At 40.5% G+C, this 20,579-nt stretch overlaps 2 protein-coding genes across 2 annotated transcripts in view; one reads left to right on the forward strand and one right to left on the reverse strand.

Moving 5' to 3' along the window:
* Positions 1-6,907: 6,907 nt before the first annotated feature.
* LOC123772782 (streptococcal hemagglutinin) overlaps positions 6,908-20,579 on the forward strand; it is a 36,131-nt gene continuing 22,459 nt past the window's right edge. The window contains exons 1-2 of the transcript XR_011222517.1: positions 6,908-7,328; positions 14,066-14,168. The gene's annotated coding sequence lies outside the window, so the exon portion shown is untranslated. The remainder of the gene's footprint in view (positions 7,329-14,065; positions 14,169-20,579) is intronic.
* Positions 8,661-11,494, reverse strand: LOC123772712 (cuticle protein CP1158). The gene is made up of 3 exons (XM_045766055.2): positions 11,416-11,494; positions 10,088-10,300; positions 8,661-9,259 (listed from the first exon to the last, which is right to left on the reverse strand). Exons 1-3 carry the CDS (start codon positions 11,425-11,427, stop codon positions 9,158-9,160), a joined length of 327 nt encoding a protein of 108 aa, XP_045622011.2. The 5' UTR covers positions 11,428-11,494; the 3' UTR covers positions 8,661-9,157.

The following is a 20,579-nucleotide window of genomic DNA, read 5'->3' on the forward strand; positions in this document are numbered from 1 at the left end:
GTAAATAAGTGTTAATACATTTGCTTGATAGCCAAATCTTTTGGGAATGTAGACAAATTCATAAAGATGTCTGCTACAATTATGTGAATGCTGTTTATTTTGAGTTGAGTTAAACAAAAAATAAATAAATAATCATAGCTTGCATAGTATTGAAGTAGTGCCTAATTTAGTAATACAGTATAAAAATAAGTGTGTATTTTCTCAGGACTGACATTTTTGTTATTAAAAATGTGTTGGTTATTTCCTCGTTTAACTTTGTGGACAATGAAGTAAAGATGGCTTCCAGATTATCAGTATTGGTCAGGAGAATGTGTCAATGAGCTAGAGGTGAATTTGTATTAATGTGTAATGTTTTATGTACATACAGCAAAGTCTCTGTCTTCTGACGATGCATCTGTAATTGCTTTAAAGTATTTACTAGTGGGTGAAGTTCATGCAAGACGAACTAAAACTATATCCAATACCGTCTTTTTACCCGGGGTAAATTGTCCAGGGCAAATTATCTAGCAATATAGTAATGTTTCATAGGTGATGATATTCTTTTATGTTTTTAGCTTACATTAAGTTTTGTTTTTTTTAAAGTCTTGAGGTTCGAGGATTATTATTTATAGCAATATTTTATAAGGTCAATTAATAATTGTTGCAAGACATTGGTAAAATGTGTTATGCAGAGAGAATAATTGGTGTGTTTTTGTGTGCTCACACTATGGGGCGTGCAATGGTATAGTGTTGTCTGTCCAACACTATACCATTGTATAGTGTTGGACAGACACTGTACAATGGTATAGTGTATTCTCCCCCTCTTTTTTTTTGGAGGGGGGGGGGGGAAATGACAATGGCTGGTGACAGTATCTCATCAGATTTCATCTTGATACTAAATAGCATACTATAATGCATGGACCAAATTTGATAAGTGGGTCATTACTATTATTTTTTTTTTTTTTTTGCATGGGGTGAAGGGGAAGGGGGTGGGGGGGGCAACTTTGAGTGATGCACTTCATATTGCAAAACTAGGCTTATGACTGCTGCTTAAATAAGTCTAACATCATATTTTTTTTTAAGAATATGCTGCATGTGACAACTTTATTTTAATTATTTTATAGGAAATCTCATATGCATAATAGATGTTTAAATAATTGATAGTCATTATTTTCATGCCATTTCTGCTCTTAGATTACTTGCTAATTTAATACACAAATATTTAGTTGATAATTTGCAAGTGCACACAAAAATTATTCATAGATGCTTGACGTTTGTGCCCAAGTCTACAGAAGCGATCAGCATGTTTTGCGTGTTTTCAAGATCTCCATGAAAATATGAAAAGTTTGAATCTCAACATTGAGACAGTGAAGATGCATCATTTAATGTTGCACAAATCATGATAAAATTCATCTTGAGTAGCATCTCTCTACCACTCCAGTGCTTACAGCCAGAGGCTCTCTTTGTCTCATTCTTGTAGCTTACTTTCAGTTTTGTTCAATTATCTAATAAAGGTGATTGAATATGCAGTGTCGTGAAATTCCGTCCAATTTCATGCAATGAACTTCTATAGTTGCTACGAACTACGATACATGACACACCATTATAATAAGAGAATTATTGTTTATGCAGTTTTATGATTACTGTACATAAATTTTCTAGATATATTTTCATTGAAGAATTTGTTGTGTCTTTAGCTTTGATGTGCTATAGGGATTTGTTTTTATTTTTGATGAATACTAGTTGGATCTGTTGTGGAAAAAAGGTGTTCAAAAAGATTTTTTTTTAAGTTGTCAAGTACAGGATAAAAGAGAATTTTATGACCATTAGTGCATGGGAGTGAACTGGTACAGAATGTCAGTCTTCATAATGATGAAATAAAGTAAAACAATTTATATTGCTGCTTAAATAAGTATTTAAACAACAAATTTTGCTGTTTTGTTGTATGATAAATTATTATATAAATGTAGCTTAAAGAGAACAGAAAAAAAAATTTGTTTGTGTTACTTGAATACGGACTGTATAGTGCAAATTTAAACCGCTGTTTCCCGAACTGTGTTGTTTGCCCATGGTGGTGTCGGTGATCGAGGCATATGCACAACCAGTGTATATAATGTCAGTGTTTTGTTCTTTATGGGTGTGAGCGTGACCTGATGATTATGTGCTAGGTCTCGTGCTCATAGCAGCATGCTTTGAAGGTTTAGTTATGTACATATGTATAATGATGTATCCCATTGTCACGTTTAGCTTGTTTCAATTGATTAACATGAATAGTCTTCACTTGTCTGAAAGTAGAAATGGCAAATTCTAATTTAATTTCATGAAAAGGTGTTTTTAAGTGCCCCCCACTTTTTTTTTTCTTTTAAGGTTAGCTCTCATATGTTTGCCAAAAAGTTGCTTTTTGAAATACCAATAAAAATAGTGTTAGTATACCTTAACTGAAATTAAAAAGTCAAACATGCTAGGCTGCAACAATTACATGTTGTGTATATGTGTAAATAATTTTCATTTGCATTTTTTTTATAAAGCTAAATTGACTAATATTGCTACTGCTGTTAGAGGTATACATAAGGCATAGATTACATTTACAATGTTTGAGAAAGTAAGCAACTGACAGTGGAGAATATGCATACCATGGCTTCAGGGAACTTTGACAGACTTGTATCAGTCAATGTTCTAGTTATATTAAATAATGAACACTATGATATTATAATTCATCAATGCAGTGATATTTATTTTTCTTGTTAAATGTAATGTTATTGGTAATCATTGATAGTCATTTAGCTTTAATTGTAATTATCTTTAACAAAAACGGCTATGAAATCTTCAATTTTGTATCGGGTTTCCACTACTGTTAAATATAAATGCATCAGAAATATATAATTTACTACCTTAAGGTATAATGTTTACCCATGTGTATAAGAGGCTTGCATGGTGAATGGGAGGCATGTGAAATGCTAGCCATAATACACAGAATTGTGTGGAATAGGTCATGAAAGATTCTATAATGTAGAGGAGGCACTGTAGGTCTATGTAACAAGTCTCGTGTTTTCAAAAGTCTGCGAAAGTTCTTGGCAAGATGTGCCCACTTTCCACCCTATTAAGAGCCTCCTCACCTTGTCTTGTACTGTATTACTAGTGTTCCTGAAATTTTTATGCAAGACCACCAAAAGCCAATTTTTTGATAGGACTGGTTACCTGATGTGATCTTCTAGACGTCTTCATTCTTACATGATGTGCAAAAACAACTTGTACATTTGCCTCCTTCCCTTCCTTCCCTAGTCTACATAAACTCTTTGCAGAAGCATTATTTCAAACTGTAACTGAAAATAGACTGCAAAGGTAGAGGTCTTTGTATTTTTGTAATTTGAATACCTTAAACACGATATTGATTATTATATTTTAGTCATGAAACTGATACATAAATGTATTGGAAACATTGTTGCAGTGTCTTATGTGTAAAGTATATTTCATATTTTTTATTATGATAGCATAAGGCAAATTTTATGGATATTAGCCTGAAGATTGTGCCTTGTATTGCCATTATATGTGGTCAGCACCCATTTAGTATAAGCAAGATATTTATGTGAATTGAGTAGCCTTAGCTTTTTATAATAAATTTTAAACCGTATCATACAGGATTACAGAGGCACATAATCGGTTCAGGAACTGAACCCTCTAGTTCGTTTAGCTAAGCAAATAACCATTTCTTTTGTATACTGCATCAAGTTAAAATTTTATAGTAAATGAAATTTTAATTATATATATATATATATATATCTCGATATGTTAAACTATATGCATATTCTCTTCCCCAAATTTATTTAATTTTTTTTTTATAGAGATTTCTAGTTAAGTCCCTATGGAAAGTTTTTGTTTTTTTTCCCCATTCATAGTATTATTCCGTGTGTGTGTGTGTGTGTGTGTGGTAACATTTCAAACAATAGTCATTTTTCAGTAATAATGTTAGCTTTTTTAATTGATGTGCTACATGGCGTGCCGAGCATAGCTCTTTCTTTTGATACTTACAGCTGTTTAAATAAATGCTACCTGGTTTGAAAATGCACTCTATTGTTTTTTGTTGCTAGGGTGTCATCATTGAAGTGTCTTCTGTTGCTTAGTGGACAAGTCAACTGAGTGGCAAAGATTGGGAGAGAGTATGCACATGGAGAGGTGTGTAGGGGAGGGGGGGGAGTGTGTAGGTGCAGGTGTGTGTGTGTGTAGGGGTGGGAGTGTGCATGGAGGTGTGTAGGGATGGGAGTGTGTGGTGGCATAGGACTGCATAGATGAGACTAGAATTGAATGTAGGTACAGTTTAATACAAAACGGCTGTAACTTCTGGTTTTGCTACAATGTATTGCAGGATTTTATGCATATTTTATATCAATATTAATGACACTTCAAGTTCCAGTATTTCAGCTGTTTTTATATATGTTGCAAAACTTTGAAATTTTGAATTTCTTCCATTTCACTTATTTTTCTTAGGCGAAGAGTCATATTTGCCTAAATGAAACATAATCTGAAAAGGTATGGTTTTTCACAGATCATTAACTCTTTAATTTCAGTAAATTTTCAACATCTGGGGTATCAGGAAATACCCCAGATGGATATTTCCTGATACCCCATTTCCATTACTTTAATGGAAAAATTGCTTTTCCATTAAAAGTTTCAAGTTTTAAATACCATATGCATTAGGTTAAACACTAAATGTGTATTATACTTTGGTTATAATTCTGTCCATTGTAATTGAGGAATATTTTGCAGTACTTTCAAATCTTAAGTAATTTTCAGGGCCTTGAAGCTTGGCCAAATATAATGATTTGATGATGAAGGAAATAAAATTTATCCCCAAGTGTTGTAGCACTTCAGTAAAGCAAGAGTGTTACATTGACCAATCCACACACTAGAAAATGAAGGGACGACGACGTTTCGGTCCGTCCTGGACCATTCTCAAGTCGATTGTGATTCTCACAATTTTTCAATCGACTTCAGAATAGTCCAGGATGGACCGAAACGTCATCGTCCCTTCATTTTCTAGTGTGTGGATTGGTCAACATACTTCAGCCACGTTATTGTGACTCATCGCCTGCAAAAGTGTTACATTACCTTGACCACGATAATTTGTATTCAATGTTTGTTTTGAAAGTATATGTATGTTTTAAGTAATTTTCCATGACACTTGTGCAATTACAATTTTGTTTTGTTAGGAAATATACGGATTGCTCATTCATTTAATTTTAGTTTTAAGAATAACTAGATATGTTGACACATCTAAGCACCTTAATAATTATTTGGACAGGTATGTACAGTATTTGATATGCACTCATTTATTCTATACTGTACTGTCTTTTGTGTTTGATTTATGGGAAGTCAGTGTTTTCCTAGCATTAAAATAAATATTTTTTTATTAATACTGTTATTGCTATTTCTATTATTAATAAAATGATTAGGTTTCATCATCAGGGGAGATACATATGGGTTTTGCCTTGTATTTTTCTGCTTCATTTTCATGCATATTAATTTTTTGTTCACTGATATTTTGAGAAAGCAAATAAATGTACCTGGTAATCTATCCTCGCTTCGTGTGTAATGTTCGTCTGATGCAGGTAGTCCGGGGAGTACAGTAAACCCATTACAGTATGTAGAGTTGAATATTAATAATTTTTTTTTTGTAAATGATCCACTTTTATCTCTAATCAGCAAGGAAAAAATTATGCACAAGAGTTAACTGTATTCCCACTTTCTCATTTATAAAGCATCATTTATTGTGGTTTTTACTTGCAACTCAACCACATGGATTATTATTTTGTCATTTAACATTCCACTTACAATGAATTCACACCAAAACCAGCTGGTAGCACAGTGTGTTTTTTTTTTTATTAAATTTGTAAATGCTTTTTTGTGGGTTTTGTCTTTACCCTCTCAATAATGCTTGCAGAAGCATTGCATAATATGAGTACTTTTTGACACGGTGCTAAATAGTCTTCCTGCCTTGGTGCCATCTTTTGATAATTACTTACCCTTGCAAGATTTAAATGAACAATGTGACAAGGTAGTAATGTCACTGCACAAGTACAATGATTATGAGAAACTTTTTTTTTTTAATAAACTCCAACGACGGCTTCAACTTGTAATTGATACCGGGACGTCCAGGACCACCAATTGAAATAAGTTTATTGAGGTAAAATACACACAAAGGGATGAGGTAGCTCAAGCTATTCTCACCCCGTTCAGTACATCGTGTTTTACATATACACACATCACAAACAATAAACATTACCAAACATTGAGAGATTAACATCTACATTTCCTGGACCACCAATCATGGCTTCAAGTTCTCTACTACTAAGACTTGTGCTATGAATTTCACTCGGAAGCAGGAATATGTATCGAACAGCCTGGTTGATCAGACCACCTACCAGGAGACCGGGCCACGAGGATGATGATCCTCGGAATCATTGACAAGTATACTCGCCTATAGGCAACAGCTTTAAAACATATCCCAAACCAAGTAAACTGTAGTAAATATTTAATATATAACCTAATTAAGCTGCACAGTTATAGTATTATGGAACTAAATAATATTCATATAGTGTTGCAAGTGTTTGATTGTCGGCTTGAAGAGAGCCTCACTGCGTGTAATATAAAATATAATTGAGGCAATTATTTGCTCCCCTGATTCCATATAAAACTAACCATCTTGCGAGATATGAATATTAGATGAACTTATACCTATTTTTTGATCTACACTGTAATCTTTCATATAGAATAGGGTAACAGCACATTGCTGTGTATACCTAAGCTTAATAATAATAATAAAAAGCCAGTCATCGGGCGTAGCCTATCTATAATATTTTCATCTCGAATATGTATTTGCGTCAATATTGAAACAAATAATGAATTGTATATCAATTTAATTAGATAGATAGATTTTTTATTCATGTAGAGGTACATACATTGAAGATGAGTTACAAACATAATGTTAGAATTTAAAGATACAGCTAGTACATAGAATACCTAAAGCCACTAGTACGCATAGCTTTCCGGGCAACAATTGTTTTTTTTATATAATTAACACCAAAGTTTATAAGGATAAATACGCAAGTTTTAAAATTGACAAAATAAAACTAGCGACGTAGTACTCTAGAGCGAAGGCGGTCGTCTGGTGGTGGGCAAGTTAGTCCGCCTCTGCGTTCCTTCAGTTGCCTAAATAGTTGCCTTTGTTGACGTAAACAACAAAGTGCCAATTCCTGGAGCATGCAGCCGCGGAGAAGGGCCTCTACTGCTTATAGGCTACACCAACCATAAAGGAAATGTGTATATCAACATCAAATCAAATGTTTATTCAGGTAAAGTACATACAAGGTGAGATACAAACATTGATGGATTTATAGATAGAGCTAGTACATACATAGCCTAAAGCCACTATTACGCCAGCACCGCTTCTGTGCCAGGTATGTCCACTACGGGCTCACCATAGCCCGTGCTACTTACCCCGCTCCTGTGCCAGGTAAGTTACGGGCTCACCATAGCCCGTGCTACTTGGAACTTGTTCCGAGTAGCTGAATCTATAACAACAACACTATTACGCAAAGCGTTTCGGGCAGGAAAAACACTTAGACTAAAACTTAATACTGATTGAGATTAAAATATAAATTGTGTTGAAAAAATAAAATAAAAAATAAAAAAAGGGGGGGGGGGAGACATGGCAGAAAATAGCAAATATACAACTGTTTGGTCAACAAACAGCATTGTTTAAAATTGTAAGACATGGATTGACATTTGAGGGTAGGGTAGGTTACATGGAGGTAATTAGGTAGGACTTAGTTTTTATCTTAAACTGGTTGGGAGAGGTACAGTCTTTGACATGATTGGGAAGGTCATTCCTCATTCTGGGTCCCTTGATTTGTAGAGCATTTCTAGTTTGATTAAGTCGTACTCTTGGAATATCAAATAGGTATTTGTTTCTGGTGTGGTGCCCATGAGTTGTGTTACAACTTTCTAGGAAGATTTTAAGGTCAGGATTGACATTACAGTTCAGCGTTTTATATATATAAAATACACATGAGAGGATGTGCAGTGACTTAATATCTAACATATTCGAGATTTAAGTAAGGGTACCGAGTCATGTCTGGGGCCAGAGTTAGATATTATTCTAATAGCAGCTTTGTGTTGAGTAATTAGAGGACGTAAATTATTTTGGGTAGCAGAACCCCAAAATCAAATACCATAGGTAAGATAAGGATAGATTAATTATATTTCTGTTGAAATATAGAAATATAGATTGAAGGCGTTTGGCACCGTTACAGATCCGAAACAGACAGGTACTGAGAGTTGTATGTACAAAGCTAACGGCAGAGAGACCCGCAGACAGAATTAGAATACTGAAACAAATACGACAGATGAATAACAAACAGGGCAGAAGGAGGGGAGAACAATCAAATTCCCCTATAAAAGGACACAATTTAATACTTCAGATATGTGCAATCACCCCTCAGTTACGGTCAAAAATAGCACCCGAGCATAATATTTTAAATATCAATCATGTTTTAACTGCATGTCAATGTTTGGGTAAAATCTTCCGTTTTCCCTTATGGTCAAAGTTCCTTATGACAAAATTTAAAGCTTCAATTACATTTTTTATTGACTGCTTTGTGTTATAAGGATTGTTAAAACAACTCTTAATACTGATATTTTAATGCATATATATTTATTGTAACATTTAACGTACACTCATCTTTTACTTTCATTCCTGTGAAGTATATCAACCATTCTGCAGTGAAAATCCATAAAGACATCTCATCGTAAACCATATTTTTGATGTTTTTTTTCTTTATTTATTAAAGTTGGTGTTAACAAGAGCGAGGCTGGCTATCTGGACTAGTACTTTTGAAAGCATCTCATTTTTACCAAAATCTCACTACTACATAAGCGAGGACACTTTTTTCCTGATGGCAGTAGAAAACTACAGAAAATCCAAGCCGTCTTGTTCAACATGGTTCTTGTTTTAGTGATGCGGCCAAGGAGAGAACTCCACTATGTTCTGAACTCGGCGGCTCCTCCAGTGTAGGCTACCAACGATTGCACAGGGAAAGGGAAAGAGAAAGTTCGACGAAGACGAGAAAGAAGTCACAAGATTGAGAGGTATCCTTGAAGAAGAACAACATTCGTGGGTAATTTACGTGAATTGAATGTTGCCAGTGGGACAGACCTTGCCGGAAGGCCCAACGACGCAGCCAGCACCATCGACGCCATACTGGCCAGGCACGGCAGGGGCCGGCTGTGGATATCAACCTCCATTAGTATTGTGATCATGGTGCGATAACGTAACATTGGCGATGCTTAATTCATAAAAAAAAACACTCATCAACTGTTATTTATAATCAAGTGATCGAGGTTATGTACTCTAGCGAACGGTGGAAGACAAATGATTTATATTAATTGTTGTTTTGGACGGTGAAGTCACTCGTTTGAACATTGTAGAAGCCAAAAGATAATTTGTATGAACAGTGAAAAATCACTGTACATCCGTTGTTGTAAGCAGTGAAAAGACAGTTGACAGGAACAGTGAAGAGGTTAGACAACTGATGACATGATGAATGAAGAAGCCAGACAGCTGATGACATGATGAATGAAGAAGCTAGACAGCTGATGACATGATGAATGAAGAAGCCAGACAGCTGATGCCATGATGAATGAAGAAGCCAGACAGCTGATGACATGATGAATGAAGAAGCCAGACAGCTGATGACATGATGAATGAAGAAGCCAGACAGCTGATGACATGATGAATAAAGAAGCCAGACAGCTTATGATATGATGAGTGAAGAAGTCAAACAGCTGATGACATGATCAATAAAGAGGACAGACAGCTGATGGCATAAATAGAGAAAAGGTAGTACACTTCAAATGAGCGTGCAATTTGCAATGAACCTTTACTGATAACAAAGCGTTCAGTCAGTTAATTGAATGGTTAATAACAAACTAATCACAATAAATTGTTGCCATGATCAACACCAACTTATACAGTAGTATATTAATACAAATAATTATTTATATTTTCAAGAAATCTGAAGGGCAAAATACTTGTTGTTTAACACAGTCTCACCTGGAAGCTAGCAGCAACTCTGGCAGGTTGTTTGAGGGCGTTGATGGCTGCCAGGTGGGCGTGGGCCTGGTTACCCAGGAACGCCCATGCTGGCTGGTTGAACTGGACTGGACCCGAGGGCCCTACCAGGCCGGAGGGCCCAATGACCCCTGAGGGCCCAACGAGGCCAGCCTGAGGCATGGCGGAGGCTGCCGCCGCCAAACACAGCACCGCCTGGTGTGGGAGAACATTCTTAAAGTGTGACAACAATATGGGACCCTCTACGTCATTGTTGCTCTTTAAGCAAACGTAATCTATCCTAATATAACTTAATATATTCTAAACTAACCCAACTAATCTACCTTAAACTGATACAATCCAACCCAATCTTATGAAATTAATGAAATTTTGTCTTTATATATGGTGCGCGCGAGGTGTAACGTCACTATGCCGTGATAAATTCAATGTTTTGGATCTTGCTGGAGTAAGGGAGGGACTAGAATTCTTAAACTTATGTGCTTTACAAGTGAACCTGTGTTCTAAACAGGGAAGATTCTCAAGTTATAACGGCTTTGCATTGTAAATCGATCGTTTACGATATATAACGTCTATGGTAAACTCGTTTTCTTTGATACAGCCAGAGTTTTCTGTAATCTGAATTCTATGGGAGACTCAAATAGTTTTTGAATTCCATATTTTATATATTTGAGAACGTTACAATGTTTTAACCTAACCTAACCATGGACTGGGCGTAGATAATAGCACTAATTGCGTAGCGCCTTTGAAGTGATTACACTGAGGATACAACCCCTGTGAGAACAGGTTAACGTATTAATAATCATCCTATACATTTTTGACGCAATTGACCCTGGCATAAAAATTGCGATGGTTTAGGGAAAGTAAAAAACCCTTAAAAACCAAATCAAGGAGTTCCTGGATTTGTGAAGCTTCGAAGGCTCCTTTTTCAGATTTTCACAAAAATTGAGAAAGGAGCGGGGGTCGTCTTAACAACTAATTTTCGCCCATGAAAAGTTTCTCAACACCTGTAGATTTCTTTAATAATCAAATTTGGTTACATAAAGATTGTTATTAAAAATATATATTGATATACAACTTTAGAACACTTTCCCACCAGGAGACTCGAACCCTAGCCAGCACAGAAGCCTTCCAGCAACTGGCATAACAGGCACACCTTAACCCGCTCCACCACCCGCTCAGACCCTTAAAAGAGATGGTAATTTCGGAGTATTTAAATTTATTGATATATTCGCTAAATAATCACCTTTTACAAATGAATTATATATATATGAAAGAGTTGAAAGCAATGCCAAAATAAGTTTAAAACTTACCAAGACCTTCATGTTGCGTGTTGTGAATGTGGTTGAGGAATGGATGCAAGTGGCTGGTGTTACTGCCTTATATACAGGTGGTGCCGTGTGACGTCACGACCCGTTAGCCAATTAGGACACGCCCTAGGAACAAGATGGCGACAATGAGGCGGGAAGAGAAGTCACTCTCACTGATCTATCTTTTTTGTGTGTAATTTTTCTCCTGCTTTTCAAGTTATCTCTGTTGGTGTTTTAGTATATTTGTAAGATCTGATTAAGACGTCTTGTTCTTATAAAAATGTTGTTTAATATAAGTCATTATTGTTATTTAACTGTGGTTCAGTTTCATGGATCGTCTCATTATTTAATTTACAATTTCTTGTCGTTCGTATAAACTGACGAAGGAGGTTTTTACGCGCTGAATTACCGGCATGCGGACAAGGTGAACGAAATGATGTGAAGAGCGAGAATGTGATGGAAACATGCAGAAGGACCGGTCCACTCCGGCCATGTTGAAAGGGAATCTGGCCGGCTGGGCTAGGCTGTCCTCACATCTGGACAGGTGTAGGTGGGGCTTTGTTGTTCTTGAGGACACCCCCCCTGGCTACCCTTTCAAGGGGGAAGGGAGGCACACCTGGTTGTCCTTACTGTTGGGGAGAGGGCCACACCTGACCACACATCGTGGAGAGGGCCACACCTGACCACACATCGTGGAGAGGGCCACACCTGACCACACATCGTGGAGAGGGCCACACCTGACCACACAAGGCTAGTGTAGCGACTCACTAGGACTAGTCAATAGCTGATAAGGCAATATATTATTTACAGCAGGGCAATATAACGGAAGTGGCTTTTACACAAGGATAATGACTTTCAACAGGACTGTTAACCAGCAAGACAATGGTCCAACCCGTCCTCACACAAGGCTGGTTAAAGCAGCGGCTGTCCTCCCCAGACACAATCGAATCTCACAATCGACTTGAGAACGGTCCAGGACGGACCGAAACGTCGTCGTCGTCTCTTCACTTTCTAGTGTGTGGTTTGATCAACATATTTCAGCCACGTTATTGTAACTTTTCGTCTGCAACAGTTTATAAGCTCCGAAGCGCTTGGTTATATTATTTTGGTTATAACAGTAATAATATACACTCGATAACCACCTCCCAGCTGGTCCAAGATCGTGTGAACACTTTAACAAACACGACAAAGTCGCCATGCTCTGTTTCCCGGCCCCCGTGTGTTCCGCTGTTTGTTCTTGTTTGTGTATATGTGTATGTGTGTGTCTCATTATGTTCTTCTCGGTCGTTGTGTGTTCCGGTCATGAGTTAGTGTCTGGATTGGCTTTTTGACCTTTACATGTGGCCCTTTTAGCTGGGTTTATTCCTCATGCTCTATAGAGTTCTTTTAACACGTTTTCTGTTGCCGCGAGGCTACTTCTGTGTATATAAAATTTGTGTGTGTGTCTTTGTGTTTCCTGTGTTATTACAGTGTTTCATGTTTTGTGATTGTTTGTATTTCTGTTTTGTGTATGTTCTTTTTATTTTGTCTTCATGTTCTTGTCCTTATGCTTTAAGAAGCTGCTTGTAGCCCCCTATGGGCTCGTGTCTGGTCGTTTGTGTTCCTTGTTATTCTGTGTTCCTTGTTATTCTGTGTCCCTTGTTATTCTGTGTTCCTTGTTATTCTGTGGTCCTTGTTATTCTGTGGTCCTTGTTATTCTGTGGTCCTTGTTATTCTGTGGTCCTTGTTATTCTGTGGTCCTTGTTATTCTGTGGTCCTTGTTATTCTGTGGTCCTTGTTATTCTGTGTTCCTTGTTATTCTGTGTTCCTTGTTATTCTGTGGTCCTTGTTATTCTGTGTTCCTTGTTATTCTGTGTCCCTTGTTATTCTGTGTTCCTTGTTATTCTGTGTTCCTTGTTATTCTGTGGTCCTTGTTATTCTGTGTTCCTTGTTATTCTGTGTTCCTTGTTATTCTGTGGTCCTTGTTATTCTGTGTTCATTGTTATTCTGTGTTCTTTGTTATTCTGTGTTCCTTGTTATTCTGTGTTCCTTGTTATTCTGTGTTCTTTGTTATTCTGTGTTCCTTGTTATTCTGTGTTCCTTGTTATTCTGTGTTCCTTGTTATTCTGTGTTCCTTGTTATTCTGTGGTCCTTGTTATTCTGTGTTCATTGTTATTCTGTGTTCTTTGTTATTCTGTGTTCCTTGTTATTCTGTGTTCCTTGTTATTCTGTGGTCCTTGTTATTCTGTGTTCCTTGTTATTCTGTGTTCCTTGTTATTCTGTGTTCCTTGTTATTCTGTGTTCCTTGTTATTCTGTGTTCTTTGTTATTCTGTGTTCCTTGTTATTCTGTGTTCCTTGTTATTCTGTGTTCCTTGTTATTCTGTGATTTTCTGTGAGGTGTTACTCTGTATGTTGTGTGTTGCGTTTCTGTATTATGGTGTTTGTTGATGTGTTGTGTGGAGCCTCTGCTCGGGGTTTTTTTTTTGGTGCTTCGGTACCTTTTATGTTTTATTTTCTTTGTTTTTACAAATAAAAAGAAAACAAAAGTCGCCATGATCGAGGAAAGATGTACAGGTTTCGTAAATCGACACGTAAATGCCTATTGCCAAGCGGAATATTATACGATATTATTTCTTGACAAGTTTTAATAATATATATGTTGTCTTTTTCCAGCGGGTGGAGACTCGAAATTCCAATAGGCTCAGGCGTGTGTATATAGAATAGAGGGTTCGATCCCATGGCATAGACTCCAGCTGGTGGGACTCGTAGCTCGTAGGTAAGTGATCCTTCTCTGTGTGAACTCTTATACACCACAACCTTTGGCCAAAATATACAAACTAGGCTGTTAGGTTCAGGCAAATGGGGTGGACCTTCGACAAGCCGCTGGCTTCTTGTCCTCATCGAGGCCACTAGTGTTAGCGGCTCTAGGGTGAATTCAGGTATAAAGGTTGTTAGTTAGGGTGTACATAAGTGTTTTTTTGAAGGAGACGTGGGTTAAAATGAATTAATTATTAATTAATTATTGAATTGAACTATTATTGAATTAAAATTACAATTATTACTTAACCTATACCGTTGATAGGTTAAGTAATAATTGCAAATAAGAAGCAATAAGATCCTTATCTTAACATACTAAGAAGGTTAGGTGAGGTCGGTGTTTTCTATGAAGCTTTTCAAGGTAAACTAAAATATTCACAATCAATTAGTATGTCACATATGCACTTATTAAATAAGCCATTATTGACTATAAGCAAGTGCGAGAACGGGTTGCAAAATGACGTACCCAGCACAAACTGATGTACACACATACACAGTTGTGACAGTGTCAGACCACGGTGGCAGTGTCAGACTCCTTTTGAAGATGTATTAATATACGAAAGTACTTAAGGAAATTCCTGTTTCAATTTTCCTCCGTGGTCTGACACTGTCACATTTTTAATCACGTGTTTATTTTTCGTGATTTACACACACACAGTTGTGTACATACACTGACTCCATACACAGTTTCAAGTGTGGATATGATAGAGCCCAATAGGCTCAGGAACCTGTACACCTGTTGATTTACAGTTGAGAGGCGGGACCAAAGGTAAGATAAGTTCAACTAGGTAAGTACACACAAGCGTTCACAGGTAAGTGACAATATCAGAATACCAGAGAGATTAGACAGAGTTGTGTCAACGTTTTCGTCAGTTAAAGAACTATGAAGTTGAACTAAGTTTATTAAGATGTTAATACAAAGGGATGATCTTATGATGTTGCTAAAGTTATTCTCACTCTGTTCAATATGATGAGTTATGGTGTTTTAGTATTGACAGAGGAAACCTCTGGAGGGTTAAGGCCCTGACACTACCTTATTGACAAATTAAAATATTGACATGATCTCTCTCTGATGGGGCAGCAGGCGCCGGGGTGTGAGAAGGCAGTCAGGATGGGACGGCAGGCAAATGTCAGGAGTCTTTGTATGTATGTATGTATGTATGTATGTATGTATGTATGTACTCACCTTTTTGTGCCTGCAGGATCGAACATTGACTCTTGGATCCCGAGTAGTGTGTGTGTGTGTGTGTGTGTGTGTGTGTGTGTGTGTGTGTGTGTGTGTGTGTGTGTGTGTGTGTACTCACCTAATTGTACTCACCTAATTGTGCTTGCGGGGGTTGAGCTTTGGCTCTTTGGTCCCGCCTCTCAACTGTCAATCAACTGGTGTACAGATTCCTGAGCCTACTGGGCTCAGGAATCACACACTGTGACACACTCACACACTGTGTGTGTGTGTGTGTGTGTGTGTGTGTGTGTGTGTGTGTGTGTGTGTGTGTGTGTGTGTGTGTATAGTCATGACACAGGTAGTGACGCTCTGCCGGTGTGGTCTACAGTGCTGGTGGGGATGGGGGTCTTGTTCGGAAAATTGGGTGCAGTGGTTTTGGGCCTTCGTTCTATATCGACTTTTGGAGGGTTATTAAGGGTCACTTTCCCCACAGCTTCCTGACCAACCAGCAAGTTTGGTGTTGGGCTTTGGGCTTATCAACCTGTAGTGGCCTTAACAACCCTCCATAATACCTTACTGGCCAACCAGCAAGTATACTTTTGTCCTGAATATTATCCAGGACTAAAGTATACTCTCAGTGTGTGTATACACCGAGGAAAGGGGTCTACCTTTCAGTGTATATTCACCCCTTGAGGACAAGGGAAAGGGGGTTGCTGATATACTTTGAATCTTTATATATATATATCCCATTTGTAATACCTTTTTTATTACCCATGTGTATATATCTTTCCCCCTGCTTTTTGTCTTTCTTGAGAAGGTAAATCAAGTTTTCTCAACCTCTCGCCACAAGGAAGGTTCCTAATCCTCGATAATTAACTCAGCCATCCGTCTAGTAGATCTTATAAAGAATTTATGTCCCCTCTAGTATGAGGCCTAAGACTGAACTATATGATCTAAATAACGCTTAATAAAGGCAATATAACGCTAATGAATATTAATAAAGTATTTTTTTTTACTAACTATTTCATTTTATAGATCTTATTATCCCATTTGGTCTTATTTCAAGCATCTGTAAATTGGTTAAATTCAAGCTTCATAGATGTCCCAGCTTGTCGCCTTTGTGTGATGATTAGTTCCTTTCTGGTGATGATATTTAGATCACTGTCGCATGTAGATGTGTCGATGTCACCCTTGTTCAGCAGGTATGGGATAGCTCTCATGTGTCGATGTCACCGTTGTTGAGCAGGTATGGGATAGCTCTCATGTGTCGATGTCACCGTTGTTCAGCAGGTATGGGATAGCTCTCATGTGTCGATGTCACCGTTGTTCAGCAGGTATGGGATAGCTCTCATGTGTCGATGTCACCGTTGTTGAGCAGGTATGGGATAGCTCTCATGTGTCGATGTCACCGTTGTTCAGCAGGTATGGGATAGCTCTCATGTGTCGATGTCACCGTTGTTCAGCAGGTATGGGATAGCTCTCATGTGTCGATGTCGACGTTGTTCAGCAGGTATGGGATAGCTCTCATGTGTCGATGTTGACGTTGTTCAGCAGGTATGGGATAGCTCTCATGTGTCGATGTCGACGTTGTTCAGCAGGTATGGGATAGCTCTCATGTGTCGATGTTGACGTTGTTCAGCAGGTATGGGATAGCTCTCATGTGTGTCGATGTCACCGTTGTTCAGCAGGTATGGGATAGCTCTCATGTGTCGATGTCGACGTTGTTGAGCAGGTATGGGATAGCTCTCATGTGTCGATGTCGACGTTGTTGAGCAGGTATGGGATAGCTCTCATGTGTCGATGTCACCGCTGTTCAGCAGGTATAGGATAGCTCTCATGTGTCGATGTCGACGTTGTTGAGCAGGTATGGGATAGCTCTCATGTGTCGATGTCGACGTTGTTGAGCAGGTATGGGATAGCTCTCATGTGTCGATGTCGACGTTGTTCAGCAGGCATGGGATAGAACTCCACATGTTGTCAGTCTTTCGTCCTTTTAAAAAGTCTTGAGTCGTCTTGTATCGTGTTCGAATCGTGCATCTTTATGTCTTAAAGTCTTTTGACGATGGATATAAAGAGTACCTATGTCTTACTACAAGGTTCACAAGATAGAGCCTTGAGGCACTCCACTTACTACGGGGTTCACAGGATAGAGCCCCGAGGCACTCCACTTACAAAAAATGTCCCAGGATATAGCCCCGAGGCACTCCACTTACAACAAATGTCCCCCAGGATAGAGCCCCGAGGCACTCCACTTACAACAAATGTCCCAGGATAGAGCCCCGAGGCACTCCACTTACAACAAATGTCCCCCAGGATAGAGCCCCGAGGCACTCCACTTACAACAAATGTCCCAGGATAGAGCCTTGAGGCACTCCACTTACAACAAATGTCCCAGGATAGAGCCCCGAGGCACTCCACTTACAACAAATGTCCCCCAGGATAGAGCCCCGAGGCCCTCCACTTACAACAAATGTCCCCCAGGATAGAGCCCCGAGGCACTCCACTTACAACAAATGTCCCAGGATAGAGCCCCGAGGCCCTCCACTTACAACAAATGTCCCCCAGGATAGAGCCCCGAGGCACTCCACTTACAACAAATGTCCCCCAGGATAGAGCCCCGAGGCACTCCACTTACAACAAATGTCCCAGGATAGAGCCCCGAGGCACTCCACTTACAACAAATGTCCCCCAGGATAGAGCCCCGAGGCACTCCACTTACAACAAATGTCCCAGGATAGAGCCCCGAGGCACTCCACTTACAACAAATGTCCCAGGATAGAGCCCCGAGGCACTCCACTTACAACAAATGTCCCCCAGGATAGAGCCCCGAGGCACTCCACTTACAACAAAGGTCCCAGGATAGAGCCCCGAGGCCCTCCACTTACAACAAATGTCCCAGGATAGAGCCCCGAGGCACTCCACTTACAACAAATGTCCCCCAGGATAGAGCCCCGAGGCACTCCACTTACAACAAAGGTCCCAGGATAGAGCCCCGAGGCACTCCACTTACAACAAATGTCCCCCAGGATAGAGCCCCGAGGCACTCCACTTACAACAAATGTCCCAGGATAGAGCCCCGAGGCACTCCACTTACAACAAATGTCCCAGGATAGAGCCCCGAGGCACTCCACTTACAACAAATGTCCCCCAGGATAGAGCCCCGAGGCACTCCACTTACAACAAATGTCCCAGGATAGAGCCCCGAGGCACTCCACTTACAACAAATGTCCCCCAGGATAGAGCCCCAAGGCACTCCACTTACAACAAATGTCCCCCAGGATAGAGCCCCGAGGCACTCCACTTACAACAAATGTCCCAGGATAGAGCCTTGAGGCACTCCACTTACAACAAATGTCCCCCAGGATAGAGCCCCGAGGCCCTCCACTTACAACAAATGTCCCCCAGGATAGAGCCCCGAGGCCCTCCACTTACAACAAATGTCCCCCAGGATAGAGCCCCGAGGCACTCCACTTACAACAAATGTCCACCAGGATAGAGCCCCGAGGCACTCCACTTACAACAAATGTCCCAGGATAGAGCCCCGAGGCACTCCACTTACAACAAAGGTCCCAGGATAGAGCCTTGAGGCACTCCACTTAAAAACGGTTCCCCACACTTAGATTTTACTCTAGAATAAAAAAAAGAAGTACCTCAAAGAAGGTAATAAGGCACTTACAAGCAATATAGTGCAATAACCAGTAAGTTTAGTATTGCTTTACGTAGGCAGGGATTTCCATCATTACTTGTTATCTCCTTTTATTTCCATGGTGTGTATGCCTCGAGTTGTTGATTCTGGGTACAGGACTTTTTAGACAATATTTGCGATCATGTGCATGATGTCTGTGTCTGTTTGTGTCATAGTCTCTGGCTTTTTGGTTCTGTTTCAGGCATTCAGTGTGGTAGAAAGGTGGGTAGGTAGGTGAGGAGGTGGGGCAGGTAGGTGAGGAGGTGGGGCAGGTAGGTGAGGAGGTGGGCAGGCAGGCAGGTGAGGAGGTGGGGCAGGCAGGTGAGGAGGTGGGGCAGGTAGGTGAGGAGGTGGGGCAGGTAGGCGAGGAGGTGGGCAGGCAGGTGAGGAGGTGGGGCAGGTAGGTGAGGAGGTGAGGCAGGTAGGTGAGGAGGTGGGCAGGCAGGCAGGTGAGGAGGTGGGCAGGTAGGTGAGGAGGTGGGGCAGGTAGGTGAGGAGGTGGGGCAGGTAGGTGAGGAGGTGGGGCAGGTAGGTGAGGAGGTGGGGCAGGTAGGTGAGGAGGTGGGGCAGGTAGGTGAGGAGGTGGGGCAGGCAGGTGAGGAGGTGGGGCAGGCAGGTGAGGAGGTGGGCAGGTAGGTGAGGAGGTGGGGCAGGTAGGCAGGTGAGGAGGTGGGGCAGGCAGGTGAGGAGGTGGGGCAGGCAGGTGAGGAGGTGGGCAGGTAGGTGAGGAGGTGGGGCAGGTAGGTGAGGAGGTGGGGCAGGTAGGTGAGGAGGTGGGCAGGCAGGCAGGTGAGGAGGTGGGGCAGGCAGGTGAGGAGGTGGGGCAGGTAGGTGAGGAGGTGGGGCAGGTAGGCGAGGAGGTGGGCAGGCAGGTGAGGAGGTGGGGCAGGCAGGCGAGGAGGTGGGCAGGCAGGGGAGGAGGTGGGCAGGCAGGCAGGGGAGGAGGTGGGCAGGCAGGCGGGCGGGCAAGCACAGGTACACTCCCCAGTGAGTCGGTACCCAAGGTCGCCCTGGTCCAGGTTTTTGTAATGACCAAAAAACTGGAGCAGAGGTCCGCTAGGGCTGCCGCGGGCGACCGTTAAGCTCAGGACAGCGCCGGAAACGGTGGCTTCTATTACCTCTTGTATGTCATCCCGCTATATTTGATTTAATTAGTTTTATCGGGGACAGAAAGCCTGAGTATTTATACTTTAGGTTTGTATCGAAGTGCCTCCTAGGTCGAACTCCTGACCTTCCTCAGAAATGCAATCTCACAACTCTTGAATAACTTCTGGGTAGCTGTTTACTTCCAGTCAACCTGAAGAGGGGACGGACGGAGGAAGGGAATGGTTCAAGGGGTTAGGGGAAGCTGAGGGGGTGGGGAGAGGTTAGGGAAGGCTGAGGGGAGGGGAGAGGTTAGGGGAGGCTGAGGGGATGGGTGTGAATTAGGGAAGGTGGTGAGGCGATTCTGTCGTCCAACAAGTCGTTGCTACGTCGTCCTTGGAGTCTCGTAGACAGAGTAAGTGCGTCATTAGCGTGGG

Source organism: Procambarus clarkii, chromosome 50 (genome assembly GCF_040958095.1).
Source record: "Procambarus clarkii isolate CNS0578487 chromosome 50, FALCON_Pclarkii_2.0, whole genome shotgun sequence".
Classification (NCBI taxonomy): domain Eukaryota; kingdom Metazoa; phylum Arthropoda; class Malacostraca; order Decapoda; family Cambaridae; genus Procambarus; species Procambarus clarkii.

Excerpts from the sequence above, each read along its gene's own strand:
- LOC123772712 (XM_045766055.2), bottom strand. Across the intron at positions 9,260-10,087 it reads GAGTTGCTGCTAGCTTCCAG|CCGGCCCCTGCCGTGCCTGG; the intron begins GTGAGACTGTGT and ends TGATATCCACAG.